This window comes from Mastigoproctus giganteus, chromosome 4 (genome assembly GCF_048544385.1).
Source record: "Mastigoproctus giganteus isolate SK-2022 chromosome 4, ASM4854438v1, whole genome shotgun sequence".
In the NCBI taxonomy this organism is placed as follows: Eukaryota; Metazoa; Arthropoda; class Arachnida; order Uropygi; family Thelyphonidae; genus Mastigoproctus; species Mastigoproctus giganteus.
The window spans coordinates 238206711-238225482 of NC_143578.1; the positions used below are offsets into that span (position 1 = coordinate 238206711).

An 18772-nucleotide genomic window follows, 5' to 3' on the forward strand; every position below is an offset into this window, starting at 1 on the left:
GATCTAGCAGTGGGACCTTGGCAATGAGTCAAGGTGTCAATCCTGCCATAGGTGTAAATGGAGTCTACAAGTTCATTAATTGGAAAAAGTCCCAAGGTAGAAGCAGGATATATAGGTCTGATAGTGAGAAGAGAAAGAGAAAGGCTGAAATGTTAGGACAGTGGAATGGGCAAATTGAAGAATTTGATATGGGAAATGGAGCTAGGTAAAATAGATATTGTGGGATTATATGAGACAAGATGGAAGAAGAAAGAGGACTTCAGAAGTGCTGGGTAGGGATTTTATATTCTGATGGTAATGAGTAGGGATTTTATATTCTGGAGGTAATCTGCTTTCTGAATTAACTCGTTCCTTTACGAGTTAATTAGTAAGCAGATATCTGGAAGTATGGAAGATTTCTGCTTACCAAAAGGCGGAATTTATTAGTGATACGTTTGATAGTTGTCAGAATGAAGGTGGAACAAAAAGGAATGACATTAGTACAAAGTACAAGCATCTGTGAAACAATGGAATATGAGGAAGAGGAGATTTATAAGCAACTAGAAAATCTCATTGAGAGAGATCAGGCAGACAGATTTTTGGTCATTATGGGTGATTTGAATGCAATGCAGGAAGAAGGAAAGGAAGGAAAATAGGTTGGGTAGGTAAAAGGTTGGTGTAGTTTTGGGAACAGAATGATAACAAATGAATGTAAAAGTGAAAAAATAAATAAATATATGTGTGCCTATGTATAGTTATGCACTGAAATATACCTTTTCAAATTAGACTGTCTTAATTAATAATACTGTCTGATGATAAACCCTTTTCATATTTAATTGATAGAGGCTCTCGAAAAACTTTATTTGATTACAAACTTCCCAACTTACATTGAAGCTGTTTGAGCTTATAGCATTTGTAGATTGTTTAATGTTTCAAATATACAATAAAGTTCTTTCTAGATATTATTAATGATATTATGTATATATTTTTTTAGACCTCAATTATTGATTACGTGAAGCCATCAGATCTAAAGAAGGAACTAAATGAAAAATTTAAAGAGAGATTTCCACAAATACAGCTAACATTAAGCAAACTAAGAAGGTGAGAAATATGCTGCTTCTGTTTCCCTTACCTCATTTTTTAAAAATTTTTTCAGTGAGAAAGGTTGGTGTAGTTTTGGGAACAGGGTGATAACAAATGAATGCAGAAGTGAAAAAAAAATAATAATAAATATGTGTATGCCTCTGTAGTTATGCACTGAAGTATACCTTTTCAAATTAGACTGTCTTAATTAATAATACTGTCATTAATATTTTAACTATCCATTGTGGATAAGATTTACAACAATTTGTAACAGTGTTGAACCAGAAAACTGTGTTGAACCAGTAACACAGTGCATTCAACACCTCTGCAACATTTTGTTGCATGGTTGTAATGGCACTTCCATTGTGATGTTAATGAACAGCAAATTAGACCTGCAAATCTGTTCTGTTGCAGTTGAGTGTAGTGCATGACCTTCAGCAAAATCTTACCGACATCCCTTTGCACCACATTATGGTTCAAAGAGATGGTGCTAAGAAGATGTTGTAAAGGGATGTGTAAGAGATCCCATACAAATCTTACTGCTGAGTTATGTCAACTCAGCAGTGCCACTATAACATAATGTAATTGTATATCAGTGTGTGGCATTCTGAGTTTATGTTCACTATTGTCACGTTGGTTATGAAAAAAAGAGTTTATTGAATAAATAAACTGTTTTCATAACCAATGTGACAATACCATAATCCGTTGTACATTATATCAGAAATGTTCTTGAATATATGTTTGTTCACAATATGGGCCTAAGTTCTGCATCTATGAAGATAAATCATATACAGGTAGTTCCTGACTTTAAGAGTTAATTCGTTCCTAGCTCGTAAAGTGAAAACTTGTGAAGCGGGAATTTATTTCCCATAGACATAATGTTAAAAATAGGGGTTACGTTCTCAACAATGAAATTAGTTAACTAATTAGTTTATGTTTAAACAATGATTGATTTATCCAAATAAATGAAAATGTAGCCTGTAAAATCAAGCAAATTATAATAATAAAGAAATTATTTATGACTTACAAATGTTAAAGAATGTTTATTTTTCATCATCATCATCATCATTGACTAATTGCACACTCATTGATCACTCATTATTGGCTTGGCACTTGGTTTGTTGCACAAGCAGTTGTCTTCTTCGGAAATGCTTCAAGGGACATTTGTTTCCAAGATATCCTCTTTTCTTTACAAATTTCAATAGCATGCATAAGCATTTTTTAACGGAACGCACAAATTGCAACTAACACGATTTGCATGGAGTAACAAGTTTACAAACTTAAAAAAAAAAGAATGAAGAGAAGATTCTGAAAATTTATTTATATTCTTTTTATACTATTGAAGATTTCAGTAAAGGGGAAACACATTTCACCATAATAACATAAAAAAACCACACAATTCCGGCTATTTTTGCAAAGGCAATAACATCGAGTTTACAACACGTTTATAATTGATTGCACTAACAGAAAAGCCCAATAAACTGGAAAGTACATATTGTTTTTATTGTTTTATGGTTGTGACCTCCAGAGATGTGCTTTAGAAAAATATCTTTTTTTTTTAAATATTTTTTTTTTTTTGGTGATGTAGTATAAGCTCCTTTCATCATTTGCAATTCCTAATACTAAAATGGTAATCATTGTAATGGGATTTTACTGTAAAGTGTTATATTGAAGTATTTGTGCAAATGACTAGCTAACATAAATCAGGATATTATAAACACATTATTAACAGTTGAACCAGTAGTCTAATGGATAAAAGAGTTTTAATTGCTTCTGGTATATGTGATATTTGTTTTAATTGCTTCTGGTATATGTGATCAAATCCAGATATAGACATTTTTTTTCCATTTCTTGATTTCTTCTGAGAGAAAAGTTGAATATAACAGTGTTATAAATGGAAGAGATAAATAAATAGTTGAACAGTTGATATAAATGGGAGAGATAAATAAAAATACATGTTATTGGAAGGGAATTTACTGATTAAATAAACTAACCACTGAACATTAATGGGAACTTTATTTTTGGCCTTTATAACCAACCTACACAGTGTTCATTAATCCACTTGGGTCAGAAGTATCTGAAACAAGTTGATCACAGAATCGAGCTTACCTCTAGGTAAAGTAAATTGCCTACTTTACAAATGTTATTACTATTTATAGTAGGCATTCTCAAATATCTTTGAATACAGTTTTACTTTTTTTTGCAATAAAATATTTTTTCTTTATCGAAAATTTGACTTTACTGAAAGATATTTGAGAATATTTGCTTATAAATGTTTGGAGTTAATGCTGTAATTATAAGTTCAGCATTCTTTAAAAAAAAAAATACATATGCAAGACAATACTTTAAATTTTATCTGATTGTACTCCACATAACAGGCCTCTGTAGCTGAGTGGCAGGAATGTAATAGCACCTGCTCTTTGAGTAGACCGGAGTTTAAGCTCCTGGCTGCTAAATATGGTCTATCTGCCAAACCCACACTGAACCAGCATGGCAGATTATGGTTCATTTCCCTCAACATAAATTGTTGAGGAGGATGCGGAAAAATCAGGGAATGACCACTGCATATCCCGGAGCAATATGGCCTTAGTTGCTAATGCTCCTAAAAACCAAATAACAAACAAACAAACAAATTGTTGAGGAGGCTTCCATCTTGCAGTGGATTGATAATAGTGCAGTTTAACTTTTACCTTTTTGCTCCAAATAAACTTTTGTATAATTTTAGTGTGTTTTATTGGATTAGTCTGCTTATTTTTGTCTTTCCATTGATTCTGTTTTTTTTTTTTTTTTTTTTTTTTTTTTTTTTTTATTCCTTAAAGTGGTGTGCACACTGGGGAAACAGATGGCATATTTTATATACATTATTTTGTGTTTATGTTTTATCATCGCTTCAGTAAGACTTCAAATGGGGATTTGTATTACAGTATCGGATATTAAAACTGCATATTGTTTTGTGCATGTGGGACGGGGCAGAGAATGAGTTTTAACACTTTTTCATTTACTTGTAATGAAGCTGTTTGTAATGAAATGATAACAAAATTTATTATAAGGACAGTTGTTCTTTTGTTATTGTAAAGATGTATTCAAAAGAACTGTAATATTTACCTTTATTTTATAAATATCTTCACAAAAATTCATTTATAAAACTATACAACTAACCCCATGTGTGAATATCATTTGAAACACCTATGAGGATTAATTGTAACACATATGGGAGAAAAATATACTAGAAAGATTTTGATAATACAGTAGAACGTCAATTATCTGGAAGAATTTGAAGGCTGATTTTTTTTTTATTAATGGTAGTATTTGAGACAAATGTTTACTAGGGTATTTATATATGTTTTTTTTTTACTTCATATATCTGTTGAAGTGTTGGATTAGGAAACCACGAGTGATATAGAGTTTAGTCTATAGAGTATATAGAGTATAGTCTATAGAGTTAGTACAGTCCACACACAGTGGACTGTACTTGTTAACAGGAGAGATTGCTTCTACAGGGATGGGATACACTTAAATAGAAAGGGTGCAAGAATATTTGCTGATGCTATCAAGGCAGTGTTAGGTGGGTCGGAAAACTGCTAGCTTGGGGGGAGACAAAGACCAATAGATTGACAGTAGCCACTGGCAGAGGTGAAAGAGATTCTTGCACTGCTTCTATTAGAATGAGCAGAAGCCTGAAAAACAAGATGCATGGTATTTCAGAGACTGCTGGGAGCCATTGCGGTACAAGTAAACACATGGGTTGTGTTAGGGTAGCTAAGAATAGAAACAGGTGCAGGTATACTTGCGTGTACACCAATGCTAGGAGTTTAGTAAATAAATTTGATGAATTTGAGGTATTGCTCAAAACATCAAAGGCAGATATTGTTGGGATATCAGAGACATGGTGTCACACAGATATAAGGGATGCAGAACTGCAATTTGGGGAGTACAACGTCTACAGAAAGGATAGACAGGATAGGAAGGGGGGAGGGGTTATGCTATTAGTTAAGAAACACATAAAAACCAAGGAAGTGAAGCCAGTCGACATCGCTGGACAGTGCAGTGTTGAGTCAGTTTGGTGTGACATAAGCATTGGGAGATCAAAATTGAGAGTAGGAGTGTGCTATAGGCCTAATGACTCTGATGAGTATAATAAGGAACTGTACAGGGAAATAGAGTGGGCCAGTAAATCAGAGAGTCTTATAATGGGAGATTTTAATTTCCCAGATATTGACTGGAATTTGGGGGCTGGTTACTCACACACTAGCAGGGCTTTTGTGGATTTATTGGATGATTGTTTTCTACATCAGCATGTTCGGGAGGCAACTAGAGGGAGTAATACTCTTGATTTGATTATCAGCAGTGATTCTTCATGCATTAAGAATCTGCAGATAAATGAACCACTAGGTGGCGGTGATCACAGTGTGCTGAAGTGGGATTTACTGAAAGAGGTAACTACTATTAGGGGTAAAGGGAAGGGTTATTGCTTCCGTAAAGGCGACTACGATGGACTGAGACAGTATTTAAATTCTATACAGTGGGACCAACTGATGATGTTACCAACAGCAAATTCAAAATGGGAAGCATTCAAAGAACTTATCTTGGAAGCTACTAGGCTTTACATACCAACTAAGAAATATTGTTCAAGGTTTAGGCCAAAATGGATGTCAGATGAACTAATGAGGCATATGGCAGAGAAGAAAAATGCATGGGATACTTACAAATTAACACATGACACAGAAGCCTATGATAGATACAAGTTGATATGCAACCAGGTTACAAAGGAGGTTAGGCAGGCGAAGGCAGATTACGAGAAATCCTTGGCAAGGGATGCAAAGAAAAACAGCAAAGAGTTCTTTACTTATGTAAACTCTAGAAGGAAGGGGATGAATCAGATTGGTCCACTTGATATTGATGGGTCAGCTGTTGATGATCCTGCTCAGGTAGCTAACAAACTAAATGAATATTTTGCATCGACATTCACACATGAGGAGTTATTCAGCAAGGGGAATGCCAGAGGTGTATTCAACTCTAGCAGTAAGCTACAGAATCTTGAAATAACTGGGAGTAAAGTGGAGGAGAAACTGTTGAAGATAAACACAAGAAAGGCACCCGGGGTGGATGGGATCTATCCAGTTATATTAAAGGAGGCAGCAAAGGAGGTAAGCAAACCGTTAGCCATAATTATGAGAGCTTCCTTGGACTCAGGGGAGGTACCCATAGACTGGAAATGTGCAAATGTGACCCCAATTCACAAAGGAGGATCAAAGGCTGACACAAGTAATTATAGACCTGTGAGCTTAACTTCTGTTCCAGGAAAATTAATGGAGGCACTGGTTAAAGAAGCACTGCAGGATCATTTAGACAAGACTTCAGTTATAGCTCAGACACAGCATGGTTTTGTTAAGGGGAAGTCTTGCCTGACCAACTTGATTGGATACTATGATGCAGTCACAAAAGAACTGGATGCAGGGAATAACTTTGATATTATATACTTGGATCTTAGAAAGGCTTTTGATACTGTTGCACATGGAAGACTGCTACACAAATTGGAGCAGTGTGACATTGGAGGCAAATTGCTGCTATGGATAAAGGGGTGGTTGAGGGGGAGAAGACAGAGAGTGGTAATCAATGGACACTGCTCATCGTGGACTAATGTTATTAGTGGAGTCCCTCAGGGCTCAGTGTTGGGTCCATTATTGTTTTCTGTATTTATAAATGATATTGATGATGGTATATCAAGCTTAATGTCCAAGTTTCCAGATGATACAAAGGTTGGCAGGGTTGTCAAGGACACTACTGACACTATGCTGCTGCAACAGGATCTGGAAAGGTTGAGCAGATGGGCTGAGAGGTGGCAAATGAATTTTAACATTGACAAATGTAAAGTACTACACATGGGAAATAGCAACCCCAGAGCAATGTATCAACTCAGTGGTACTACACTGACAGTGGTAGAGAATGAAAGGGACTTGGGGGTGATTGTGCAGGCAGATATGAAGTTCTCTGAGCAGTGCAGACGGGCTGCAAGAGTAGCTCATGGAGTATTGTCAATGATATACAGGAATTTTTCCAGCAGGGATAAGGAGGTGATTATTCCATTGTATAAGGCAATGGTCAGGCCACACCTAGAGTACTGTATACAGGTCTGGAGGCCTCATTTCAAGAAGTATGTAGAGCTGCTGGAACGAGTACAGAGAAGGGCAACAAGATTAGTGAATGGAACAAAGGGGTGCTCTTACGAAGAAAGGCTTAAGTTTTGCAAATTACAGTGTCTGGAGACTAGGCACCAGCGAGGTGATCTGATAGAGGTGTATAAAGCCTTGAATGGTTTAAGCATGCTCAATGCTGATGGGATTCTTCCTCTAGCTCAGAAAAATCACCTGAGAGGGCATAAATTCAAATTGAGGAAAGACAGATGTAGGATAGACGTGCGGAAATTTGCCTTTAGCCAGCGGGTGGTTGGTTGGTGGAACAGACTGCCATCCCTTGTGGTGGAGGTTGATAGCCTAAATAAGTTTAAGGCTCAGCTGGACAGGTATTTTGAACGAACAGAGGGGTGAAGTGGAAGTGGGTTTTTTTTTTTTTTTTTTATGGCTGATGCTGCATAAGCTTGCTTTCTTGCATCAAATGCCTCTACTAATGCTAATGCTAGTCATTTGCTTCCGTGAATGCAATTTTCCATGGCACATTTTGTTCTCTTCATTTCATGTTATGTTTAGTTTAGCTCCAGATTTGGTAAGAATCATATCGGCCGAAAGCTGTGTGATTTATTATTTTTCTCCCTTTTTTACAGTAAAATGTCAATGGAAAGAAACAGCAGAAAAACGGGAAGAATGTGATAAATAAAAGTGATATTGATTGTTAAGGAACTTGAGATTTAATAGAAAAAAAAAAGTCACAAAAAACAATCGAACATTATTTTAAAAAATGACTTTAAATTTTTTTCTACATAAAATTTGCAGTAAAATACCTATCTGAATATACATACATATGTAAATGTGCGAATTTTTATGTATAAGTTGTCATTATTTTTTAAATTAAATAAATTTATATTTCATGATATTTAAGTCTTTCTCTTTTACCTTAATACATTATAACAGAATTTATTTAATCTTACCTACATTCGATTATCCGGAAAATTTGGCTGCCTGGAAGAGGTCTGATATTAATTATTCTGGATAACTGATGCTCTACTGTATAATGACTTTTTATTTTTCATGGGATTATTCAGTTGTATAAGTGAAGTTGTGAGTATAACTTTACTCTTATGTCACTAGAATAGTCATTAGAATGACTATTAGAATAGTGAATATGACTAATGACATTAGAATAGTCACTAGAACAGTCATTATGTCACTAGAATAGAACTTTACTCTTATGTCACTTTACTTTTATGTCACTGATAATTGGACATTTTTAAAGCTATCTCTTGTGACTCTGGTGTACAAATGTCTTCATATGCATCTGCTCAGCACTACATGGTTTATATTTATAAACAACATATTTTAAAATTCCTGAAAGGAAGACATCTGAAGGAGATTAATCAGGGCTTGAAAAATGCTGTTTGAAATTACCATGATACCTTATCCACTTGTTGGAGAACTTGCTGGCACTTTATCTTGAAAATAGCATATCATTCAAATAGAATTCTAAAACATCTTGTAACGGTTACCTGTAAAAAAAAAAACAGCAGGCATATATAAATACATATACTTTTCCCTATATAAGGATTTTTGATATATTCTGTACTTATTTTATTTTTCTTAGTATTAATGGATCAAGTAACAAAGGAAGTTTAAGGCAGATTATGAGAAGTCTCTGGCAAAGGGAAACAATAAAGACTTCTGTGCTTATATTAACAGTAGAAGGAAGGGGTTGAATCACACTGGGCCATTTAATGTCTATGGGTTAACTGTTAATGACCCTACTCAAATTGCAGACAAATTGAATAGGTATTTTGCATCTACATTCACACATCAAGAATTCTTTAGGGAAGGGGATGCCAGTAGTTTACCAAACTCTAACAGGGAGCTAGATGACTTTGTGATGAAAGGAAAGTGGAGGAGAAATTGCTGAGGATGGACATAAAAAAGGCACCTGGGGCAGATGAAATCTATCCAATTATATTAAGGGAGGTAGCAAAGGAGGTAAGCAAACCCTTAGCCATAATTATAAGGGCATACTTGGATTCAGGGGAGGTTCCTATGTACTGGAAATGTGCAAATATATCTGCAATTCACAAAGGGGAATCAAAAGGAAACTTGAGTAATTATAGACTTGTTAGCTTAATGTCTATTCCAAAGAAAATAAGAACCATTAGTTAAAGAAGTAATGCAGGACCATTTGGAGAGGCATGCAATTATACTGCAATCACAGCATGGATTTGTTAAGGGGTGGTCTTGTCTAACCAATCAGATAGATTACTATGATGTGTTGACCAATGAACTGGATGCAAAAAATATATTTTTGACATCATATACTTGGATTTCAGGAGGGCTTTTGATACTGTTGCACGTAAAAGACTGCTGTACAAACTGAGGCAATGTGGCATTAAGGGCAAATTACTGCTGTGGATATGTATGGTTAAGTGGTTATCAGTGGGCACTGCTCTTCTTGGATTAATGTTATTAGTGGAGTTCCCCAGGATTCAGTGCTGAGTCCATTGTTGTTTTCAATATTTATTGATGAAGGTATATCAGGCTTAATGTCTAAGTTTGCAGACGATACGAAGGTTGGCAGAGTGGTTAACAACCATCATCAGAGTGAGCTATTGCAAGATGATGTAGGAAAATTGGGTCAATGGGCTAATGGCAGTTGAAGTTTAACATTGACAAATGCAAGATACTGCATATGGGAAGCAGTAACTCCAGAGTAACTTATCAACTGTGTGGTACTACACTCGGTGTAGTGGAGAATAAAAATTACCTGGAGGTAATTGTGCAAACAGACGTGAAATTCTCTGAGCAGTGCAGACATGCAGCCAGGACAGCTCATGAGGTTTTGTGAACGATATACAGGAACTTTGCTAGCAGGGATAAGGAGGTGATTATCCCTTTGTATAAGGAAATGGTTAGGCTGCATGTTGAATACTGTATACAGGTCTGCAGGCTCACTTTAGGAGGGATATAGATCTGCTGGAATGTGTGCAGAAAAGGGCAACCAGATTGGTGAAGGGAACAAAAGGGTGCTCTTATTTAGAAATGCTTCAGTTCTGAAAGTGCAGTATCTTGAGACGAGGCACCTGTGGGGAGATCTGATTGGGGTGTTTAAAGCCCTGAATGGATTGAGTAAACTGAATGTTAATTAATGGTGTTCGTCCACTTGCTTAGACTTCACATGAGGGGGCATAAATTCAAGTTGAGGAAGTTGCAGAATAGATGTGCAGAAGTTTTCATTCAGCCAGTCTGTGTTGTTGATTGTTGGAATGTTGGAACAGGCTTTCTTCTGTTGTGAAAATTGATGGGCTGAATAAATTCAAGGGAGAACTACAAAATTTCTTGGGGAGTACAGATGGATGAACTTTCCTTTTTTTGGCTGATGCTATTTAAGCTTGCTTTCTTACATCACTTGCCATTACTGCTGCTGCTACTACTGTGTTTACTCTTAATCTTATTTAAATTTACTTTCTTAATTATTTTTGTTATTTGATAGTAATATTTTTATCTCCATGTTGTTATTAGTTTTAACTTTTTATAAACAAAATGAAAGATATTTTGAAAGATTTTTAGATATTATTATGCACTATAATTAACACTTTAAAAATGGATATAACAATTAACTACTTTACTGAATGGAAATATAAAAATGATGATTTAAATTAATCTCTAGAATCTCTTTGGTAATGCAACCATAGCCATAATCTGCAACCATAGCCATAATATACTAATCTGAGAGTATATAGAGTTATACAAATATGAATAACGCTATATACTCTCAGTATTTAGAGGAAATTTATAACTTTCTGTTCAGTAAAACAAAACTATTTTAAGCATGTACTTGTTTTTAATCACATTTCTTTGTGATGTTTGTGCGATGTCTAATAGTTGCAACAATTCTGCACATTAAGGCTTGTCACGTTGCAGCATATTGTTGCATTAAATATTAAATTTCTTGTAAAAATATATAAATTAGAAAACACAGGTGTTCATTTTCTGCTTAACTATATTTTTTGTTTGGCTTCCATTTTAATTTCAGGATACATTATAATTTCTTGGTTTACAGTTATCAACTTTAATTTGTTTTAAATAAATGTATTTTTCTGTCTTGTTCCCTGCACAATGATATAGCAACCTTACCATTTCATTAGTCATTTGAAAAATACTTTAAGTTTAATTGCCATTGCAGCTGCAAGAATTCTTTATAAGCTTTTTTATTCAGGATTTTAGGTGGTCTCAGGCAGCGATGCAGGGGGTTTTCTCATAAATTCATGAAAATCAGCTTAGAATATATACATATAATATAGTAGACACCAATACAATGTACTGATGTTGGCACTTACCTTAAGCACTAACTGATTTAAATTTATATTTATTTTTTGTTTGCGCATTTAATATTTGAGCCAATAATAGAAAGAATAGGTACAATAATGATTTACCATTTTGAGCCTAGCTGCATTTGATTTTATTGTACAAGTACAGTATATGATAATTACTTTATCATATACTGTACTTTTATATGGTATATGATTATGTGCAGTTTAGTAGCTGGGAAAAGGTTACACAGTCTCATTCAATGAGACTGTGTAACCTTTTCCCAGCTACTAAACTGTACTTTTATATGGTATATGATTATGTGCAGTTTAGTAGCTGGGAAAAGGTTACACAGTCTCATTCAATGAGACTGTGTAACCTTTTCCCATATTCCTTTTCATAGATATATGGCATTTATTTCTTTAATATTTATTTTATCTGTCATTTAATATTTACTAATTTTTTATGGAGCTGATTCATTGATTCCAAATATGTCTTAAGTATATTTTGAATTTGTTACAGCTTGAAACGAGAGATGTATAAGATAGCCCGAAAAGAGGTGAGTAGACCTTACAAAAGTTGTCATTCCATCTTTATCTCCATTTGTCTCCTCGTTTTACCCAATTTCATTATGTTTCTAATCCGCTGTTTCATTTAGCTTTTTATATTTGTTGCAGTTTGACTAATTTGACAATATTTATATAGCTAATATAGCTTTTATGAATTTTGAAAAATGTCCACTAATTGAAGCTTTTCATCTTCCAGTGTAATATAGACTTGCTGACTGTTGCACAGGCATATGTCTATTTTGAGAAACTTGTCTTAAAAGTAAGTAAAAATCCAGTTTTTCCCCCTTTTTATTCCCCTCCTTTTTAAATTAAGGTTAAGTTTTAAGCTGTTCATGTTAAGATTCTCTGTGGTTCAGTAATGGTTGGTTATCTTTTAACTAACATAATTCTTAAACTATCTTTTTCATAAGGAAGAAGTATTTTTAATCATAAGACACTCATTTATAAATGGATTATATCAAAATATATAAAATTCTAAGGTCTGAAAATAAATTGTTTTAAAAGTTTGTAGGTATCATGAGGACTATTCTTAGAGGATAATGTCTAAGTCAGGTTTAGAACATGGAGATTTTAAACAACAGTAACTAGAGAAAAGAGGTATAGAAATTATGTATTCTACCCTATTAGCATTATTGTAGTGAGACTGAGAAAAGTTATAGGATGAAGGTTTTATGAGATAGCAGTTTCTACCTTTGGTGTGGGTTATCTAGAATAAAAAGGCAATTGTTATGGTGTGAGTATTTTAGAGACGAGTTGACTATTATGGTGTAGTCAGCATGGTTATTGATAATGAAAGGATTAGGTGAGTGGTTTGATTATTTAGAATTCTATTAGACAAGTAAACAATTCGAGTGAAGTCACTGATAATAACAAATGCTTTATTAGTATTTCCAAGAATACTAAAGCATTTAGATCTGTACAATTTTAAAATGGGAACTAGTCAGAAAAATGAATAGTAACATCACTAAGAGTGATATTATTGTTAAGACAGGCACTTTGATGGAGAAAGAAATTCAGTTTTATAGAGAGGATTTCCAAAATATTTGAATAATTTTCTAGAGTGAGGAAACTGATACCATAGTTGATAAATTTAGTAGTGAATAAAGAGATTTTATAAGCCAAAGAAGGTTCAAAAGAGGAGATTTTCAGTTAGGCAGTCTATCTTGCAATATCAGGGTAAAGCTAGTATTTGTGCATAATTACTATTATGCACAAATACTAGCTTTATTATATTATGTGAGTAATGGTTGAAGGAGTTGGTGGTGGTGTTTTAGTTGTGAATAATAAGGTTTAGAAAGGTGCAGATAAAAGAGAATGACATTGAAATTGGAACTAAGTCATGTTATGTTTGACCTGAATTTAAAAGAAACTTGAGGGGATTATTTTGACTATAGATAAGCTTGTAATATTTTTCTGTGTTTAGTTAGTCTAAATCCCAGTACAGGTACAATGTCTCAAAATCACTTGTCCAAAAGTATGATTTTTTTTTTTTTCTAGATGGAGAGTATAAATTTAATAATATTACTATATAGAAATTTAAGAGAAATTTTTCTCAATGCTTTTTGTAGAATACTTTAGTGCACAACACATTCCTGAATTCAATCGAACATAAAACTATTTTTTAATGGCTTCTCTCTCCTAAAGACACATGAATAGTCCAACTTATCTGCAATTGATAGTTAAGGTCCCCCAACCCGACCACTAACACAGTAATACAGAAGACATTATGTCTAATAATATAAAATCAATCATATGTTTATGGTGTATGATAGTTAAAATAATTAAATTAGTTAAAATAATTTAAAACAAACTTGAACAACTTCCTTCCTAAAGCTGACCAGGGCTTTTCGACGATATATCTTGGTCACAAAATAGAAGTAATGCAAAGTAAGTGAGTGGGACTTTTAAAAGCCACAGTCCACTTTAGGAAGGAAGCTGTTCAAATTTGTTTTAAATTATTTTAACTGTCATACGCAGTAAACGTTTTGATTTTATTATTAGACATAGTGCCTTCTGGCTCTCAAGGTTGGTTGGGTTGGGGGCCCTTAACTGTCGATCACAGATATCAGACCATTTATGTGTCTTTTGGGGGAGAGAAGCCATTTTATGTTCGATTGAATTCAGGAGTGTGTCGTGCTAAGTATTCTTCAAAAAAAATTGAGAAATTTTTTTAAAATTTCTATATATTAATGCACAGATATAGAACTCATTGAGCATCATAGCTCTGTTTTTATTTATCTTAGTTAATAATATTACTTAAGCTTTTATGTCAGAAAATTTGTCAAATTTTCTGGCTAAAAAATTCTGGATGAGTATTGACAAATCAATTCATTTAACTGTTGTTGAGACATGAATATCAGGTTATCCCTTTACTCTGACATTCAGGTCTTGCCATTTGTGGTTTGACATGTCTTGAGGTCTCTCTGCTGATTCATACACTGTTTATTCATTCCATCTCTTTGAGATGGCATATGCTTCTCATTGACATTGTATATATATAGTATGTGCATTTCACATAGAATGCCTGGGAACCCAAATATAATTTTACTCTGTAGTTACATGAAACTGTTAATAAATAATTGGGCTGCTCTATTGAACACCCCTTGTTTTTTTTTTTTTTTTGTTTTCTTAATTATATTATAGTGGGAAAACTGTAACAGCTCTGAGAAATACATGCAAATATAATGCAATAATAATGCAAATATAATAAAACATAACATTTTGAATTGATAAGAAAAAAGAACTCAACAAAGAGAAATTTATAAAAGTTTTTTTATATTCCAAACTAAATGTTCATTTTGTATTCATGTAAAATTTTACATTTACAAATTTTTTTTTAAATTAAAAATTTGTTATTGGCCATTGTGCCATATGGGTCATGTTGGTGGCCCTGGGGAACTCTAGTATTATCTCACACTGCAGTTATGTTATTTTTCTTCATAACTAAATATAATTACCATGATGAAAAGATAGTGCAATCATGTTTTTTTGCAAGTGAATCACTAAATTGATAAAATGCCATCTTTTTTATCATATCTCGTATTATGAATACCTTCACAACGAGTTGCCTGATATTGCACTACCTCAAATAAGCAATGCTTCACCAATGAAGAATGCTGTTGTTACTTATTCTCAGTGGATACCATCACCCAGATGGCATTTTCAAGGCTGTTTGGTCTATCATTAGTGGGTGGGTAGTACCCTGGTGTTGCAGTAAGTGACAACCCAGTTATGAAGTATAACTTCACAATATGAGAGATGCCAGATGGTATATAACAGTTTAAACTGAAAGAATTTGGAAGGGCTATAGCCCTTCACTTATTGCAACACCAGATTACCTACCCACCCACCGATGATAGGCCAGATAGCCTTGAAACAGTCATCTGGGTGGTGAGGTATCCACTGAGAATAAATAACAGTAGTCCTCTCCATTGATGGAGCATTCTTATTCGAGATAGTGCAATATTGGGAAATTCATGAAGGTATTCACAATATGAGATATGAAAAAAATGAAGCCATTTTACCAATTTGGTAATTCACTTATGAAAAAACATGGTGCTATTGCACTAATCTTTTCATCAAGTGAATCTTTAATAGGTTGAGGCTAAAGCCCTTCCAAATTCTTTCAATATAATTACTATTTATGTTACACCATGCAACTTAGCAAACTCTTATCAATTGGAGAAATAAATGGTATTAATGTAAACAAGTGGTATGAGACAAGCAATAAAGAAGTGCACAATATGTATCTCATGGCCAGAAGTGACAAATTTTTCCAATTTTGAATTGTACTATACTGTCCGCTTGTGTGCTGTGTCTAGAGCACAGTGAGTAGCATTTTACCATAGAATTTGGCCTGAATAAACAGATATTATTAGAATAAAAGAGGCCTTCTGGGTCAGGATAAAAGAACATCAAAATATTCTTTAATATTTTAAGTAGAGGTGGATAGTATTCTGTAGCCAATTAAAATATAAAACTTAGAAGTAAAGTGAAAATGTATATGGTATACATAAAAATTAATAAAACTTGTTGAGGTAAAATAAGCTTAAAACAAGCACTGGCGTTCGACATCCCAGAATATCTTTGTCAGCTACAAAAATTCAAGACAGTACTATAACAAATAAATGATTGGAGTGGTATCAGTGTGGAATAACTACTGCCCTGGCTATTGCTTGTGCAGTGTTCAATTATACCATCTGCTATTCTGTTGAATAATAACTTGCACAGAAATGGGGTTGTTTTGAAGGCCTAAGTTACAGTTAAAGTAAGTGCAGATGAAAGTGATATTGTTATTATTATTATTATTAGCCATATGGTGCAAGGGAAGCCTGAGGCTTATGCTGCACCAGCCAAAAAAAAATTCCTGAGTTACGCTGAGAGAGAGAGAGTCAGAAGTAGAAAGGAATCACCAAGAAAAAGAAGAATGATGATATCCAACTCAGGACCCTGGGTGTACCAAGCCCATATTCACCAGATGTGAGCCCCGGGGGGGTACAGGAAGTGATTCCAACCAGTGGCAGTAATATGGCTGAGAGGTATGATCAGTTACATATTCTTGATTAGCATGAAGCATGTCTCATGCTCCAGAAATACTCAATTGGCAATCTACCCCTTTTCAAATAGAAGTCAAACAATCATATGGTCTCTTTGATGCCTCTTAGTTTGACCCAAGTAATGTTCATCACAGCCTGGTCAACTTACACTTGTCTTTGCATGAACAGAGACAAGGATGGCTTCACCTGTGTGACAGCTGACAAAATATTATGGGCCAGAAGTTAGATGCACCAAATGCCTTTCACTTGCAAAATCTGTTTGGTGATACAAGAAAGGACTGGATAGAAGAGAATGATGCCATGGCTAACTGTGAAGCATGCTGAAAATGAAGTTCAAACAAATGGGAGAGGGGAAGAACTGAACCTTTTCAGCACCGTCCCAGAAAAGCCAAATTTGTGAAGACTATGTTTAACTGAGATGCTTGTTGCCTGAACCATACATGGTGTAATAAGGCACAAGCTGTGGAAACTTTGTGTGCATACACAGGCTTATGGTTTCTGGCAAAGTGTGTGAATTGGCTTAAACACACATGTACACGTTGGTTTCCTCTATACAGAAGTTTCAATGCAGGGGCCAAAAATGCTTAACTAAAATACAAAGGGTACTAGGAAAGTTTTGCAATATGACGCAACAATGAATCACAGGAAGCTGCTTGTTGCTGCATGTTGAGACATGTTCATACGTGCATAGTAGCCGCCGCGCCAAGTCGATGGGCTCAGTTATTCATTAGTAGTGAGAGTGTAAAGTGCTTGCGATGGCATCGTGGTCACGAAATGAGATAAGGACAGTTTTGCGGTATAATTTCGTGCGTGGTTTAACCATAGACCAGTGCTTAGAAGAAATGACTTGCACTAGATGATGATTGTCCACATCGTACAACGATATTCAGGTGGTATAAAGAATTCCAAAGGGGAAATTTCACTCTGGAGGATTCGGAGAGGCCGGGAAGGCCACGAACGTCAGTTACGGAGGAAAACGTTACTGCTGTGAGGAAAATGCTTGACGAAAACAGGCGAGTGACCTACCAACAGATAGAGGATACTTTGGGCCTAAATGCACCAGCAATTCGTTCGATTCTGCAAGATCATTTGCACGTGAAGAAACTTTGTTCTCTCTGGGTGCCGCATCAACTGACTGAAGAGCAGATGACACGACGTGTGACTTGGTGCCGGGAGATGTTAAAAAAGTTTGATAAGGGACAATCTCGGTATGTGAACAACATCGTGACAGGTGACGAGACTTGGCTGTACTATTACGATCTGCCGACCAAGGCTCAAAACAAAGTTTGGGTCTTTGATGATGACGACACACCCGTAATTGTCAGAAAATCCCGATCTGTAAAGAAGAAAATGATAGCTGTATTTTTCAAATCGAGTGGAATTGTGGAACGTGTCGTTTTGGACACGCAGAAGACAGTCACAGCTAAGTGGTATACTGAACAATGCCTGCCTAAAGTCATTGGATCTATGAAAAACGTGCGGCCAAAGTCAAGAATGGACACCTGGTACCTCCATCACGATAATGCTCCAGCTCACCGCGCCAAAGCCTACACCGAATATTTGACCACGACAGGACTGAAACTTCTCGAGCACCCTCCCTACAGTCCAGACCTTGCTCCCTGCGACTTTGCACTGTTCCCGCATGTGAAAATGAAGCTAAAAGGGAGGCGGTTTTCCAGTGATGAGGACTTTCTACGGGCTTGGGACAACGAGTGTGCTTTACTCCCTAGTGAAACTTGGCAGAACTGGTTTAAATATTGGTTTCGGAGGATGGAGAGGTGTATTGAATGTAGAGGAAATTACTTTGAAAAAATTAAATAAAGTACCCTTTGTATATAAGGAGAGGGAAGAATTTATATCCCTTTCCAGTGTGAACTGAATGTTGGGTTCAAAACAGTTGGCATATAATGCCTGGCCCTCACAGCTAACATGAATGGGTCAATATAATGGAGCCAGGAAGATATAGGTACAGAGAGCACATAACGTCCGTCTTAATTTTCAAATCCTGCTTTACTAGGTCTGTGACTTTGGAACTTATGTGTAACTTCATTGTGATTTTAATTTGGCAAAACATTCAATCTTCAAATAATGCAGTGTTTTAGACTGTGTTGAAAAAATCTACATGCAC

General features: G+C 35.1%; 1 protein-coding gene across 1 annotated transcript in view; it reads left to right on the forward strand.

Annotated features, from left to right (window-relative positions):
• Positions 1-18772, forward strand: part of LOC150087525 (CDK5 and ABL1 enzyme substrate 2-like) — a 138595-nt gene that overhangs the window by 110934 nt on the left and 8889 nt on the right. The window contains exons 8-10 of the mRNA XM_090372515.1: positions 974-1080; positions 12042-12078; positions 12285-12347. Of these exons, the coding sequence (XP_090228641.1) occupies positions 974-1080; positions 12042-12078; positions 12285-12347 (207 nt within the window). The remainder of the gene's footprint in view (positions 1-973; positions 1081-12041; positions 12079-12284; positions 12348-18772) is intronic.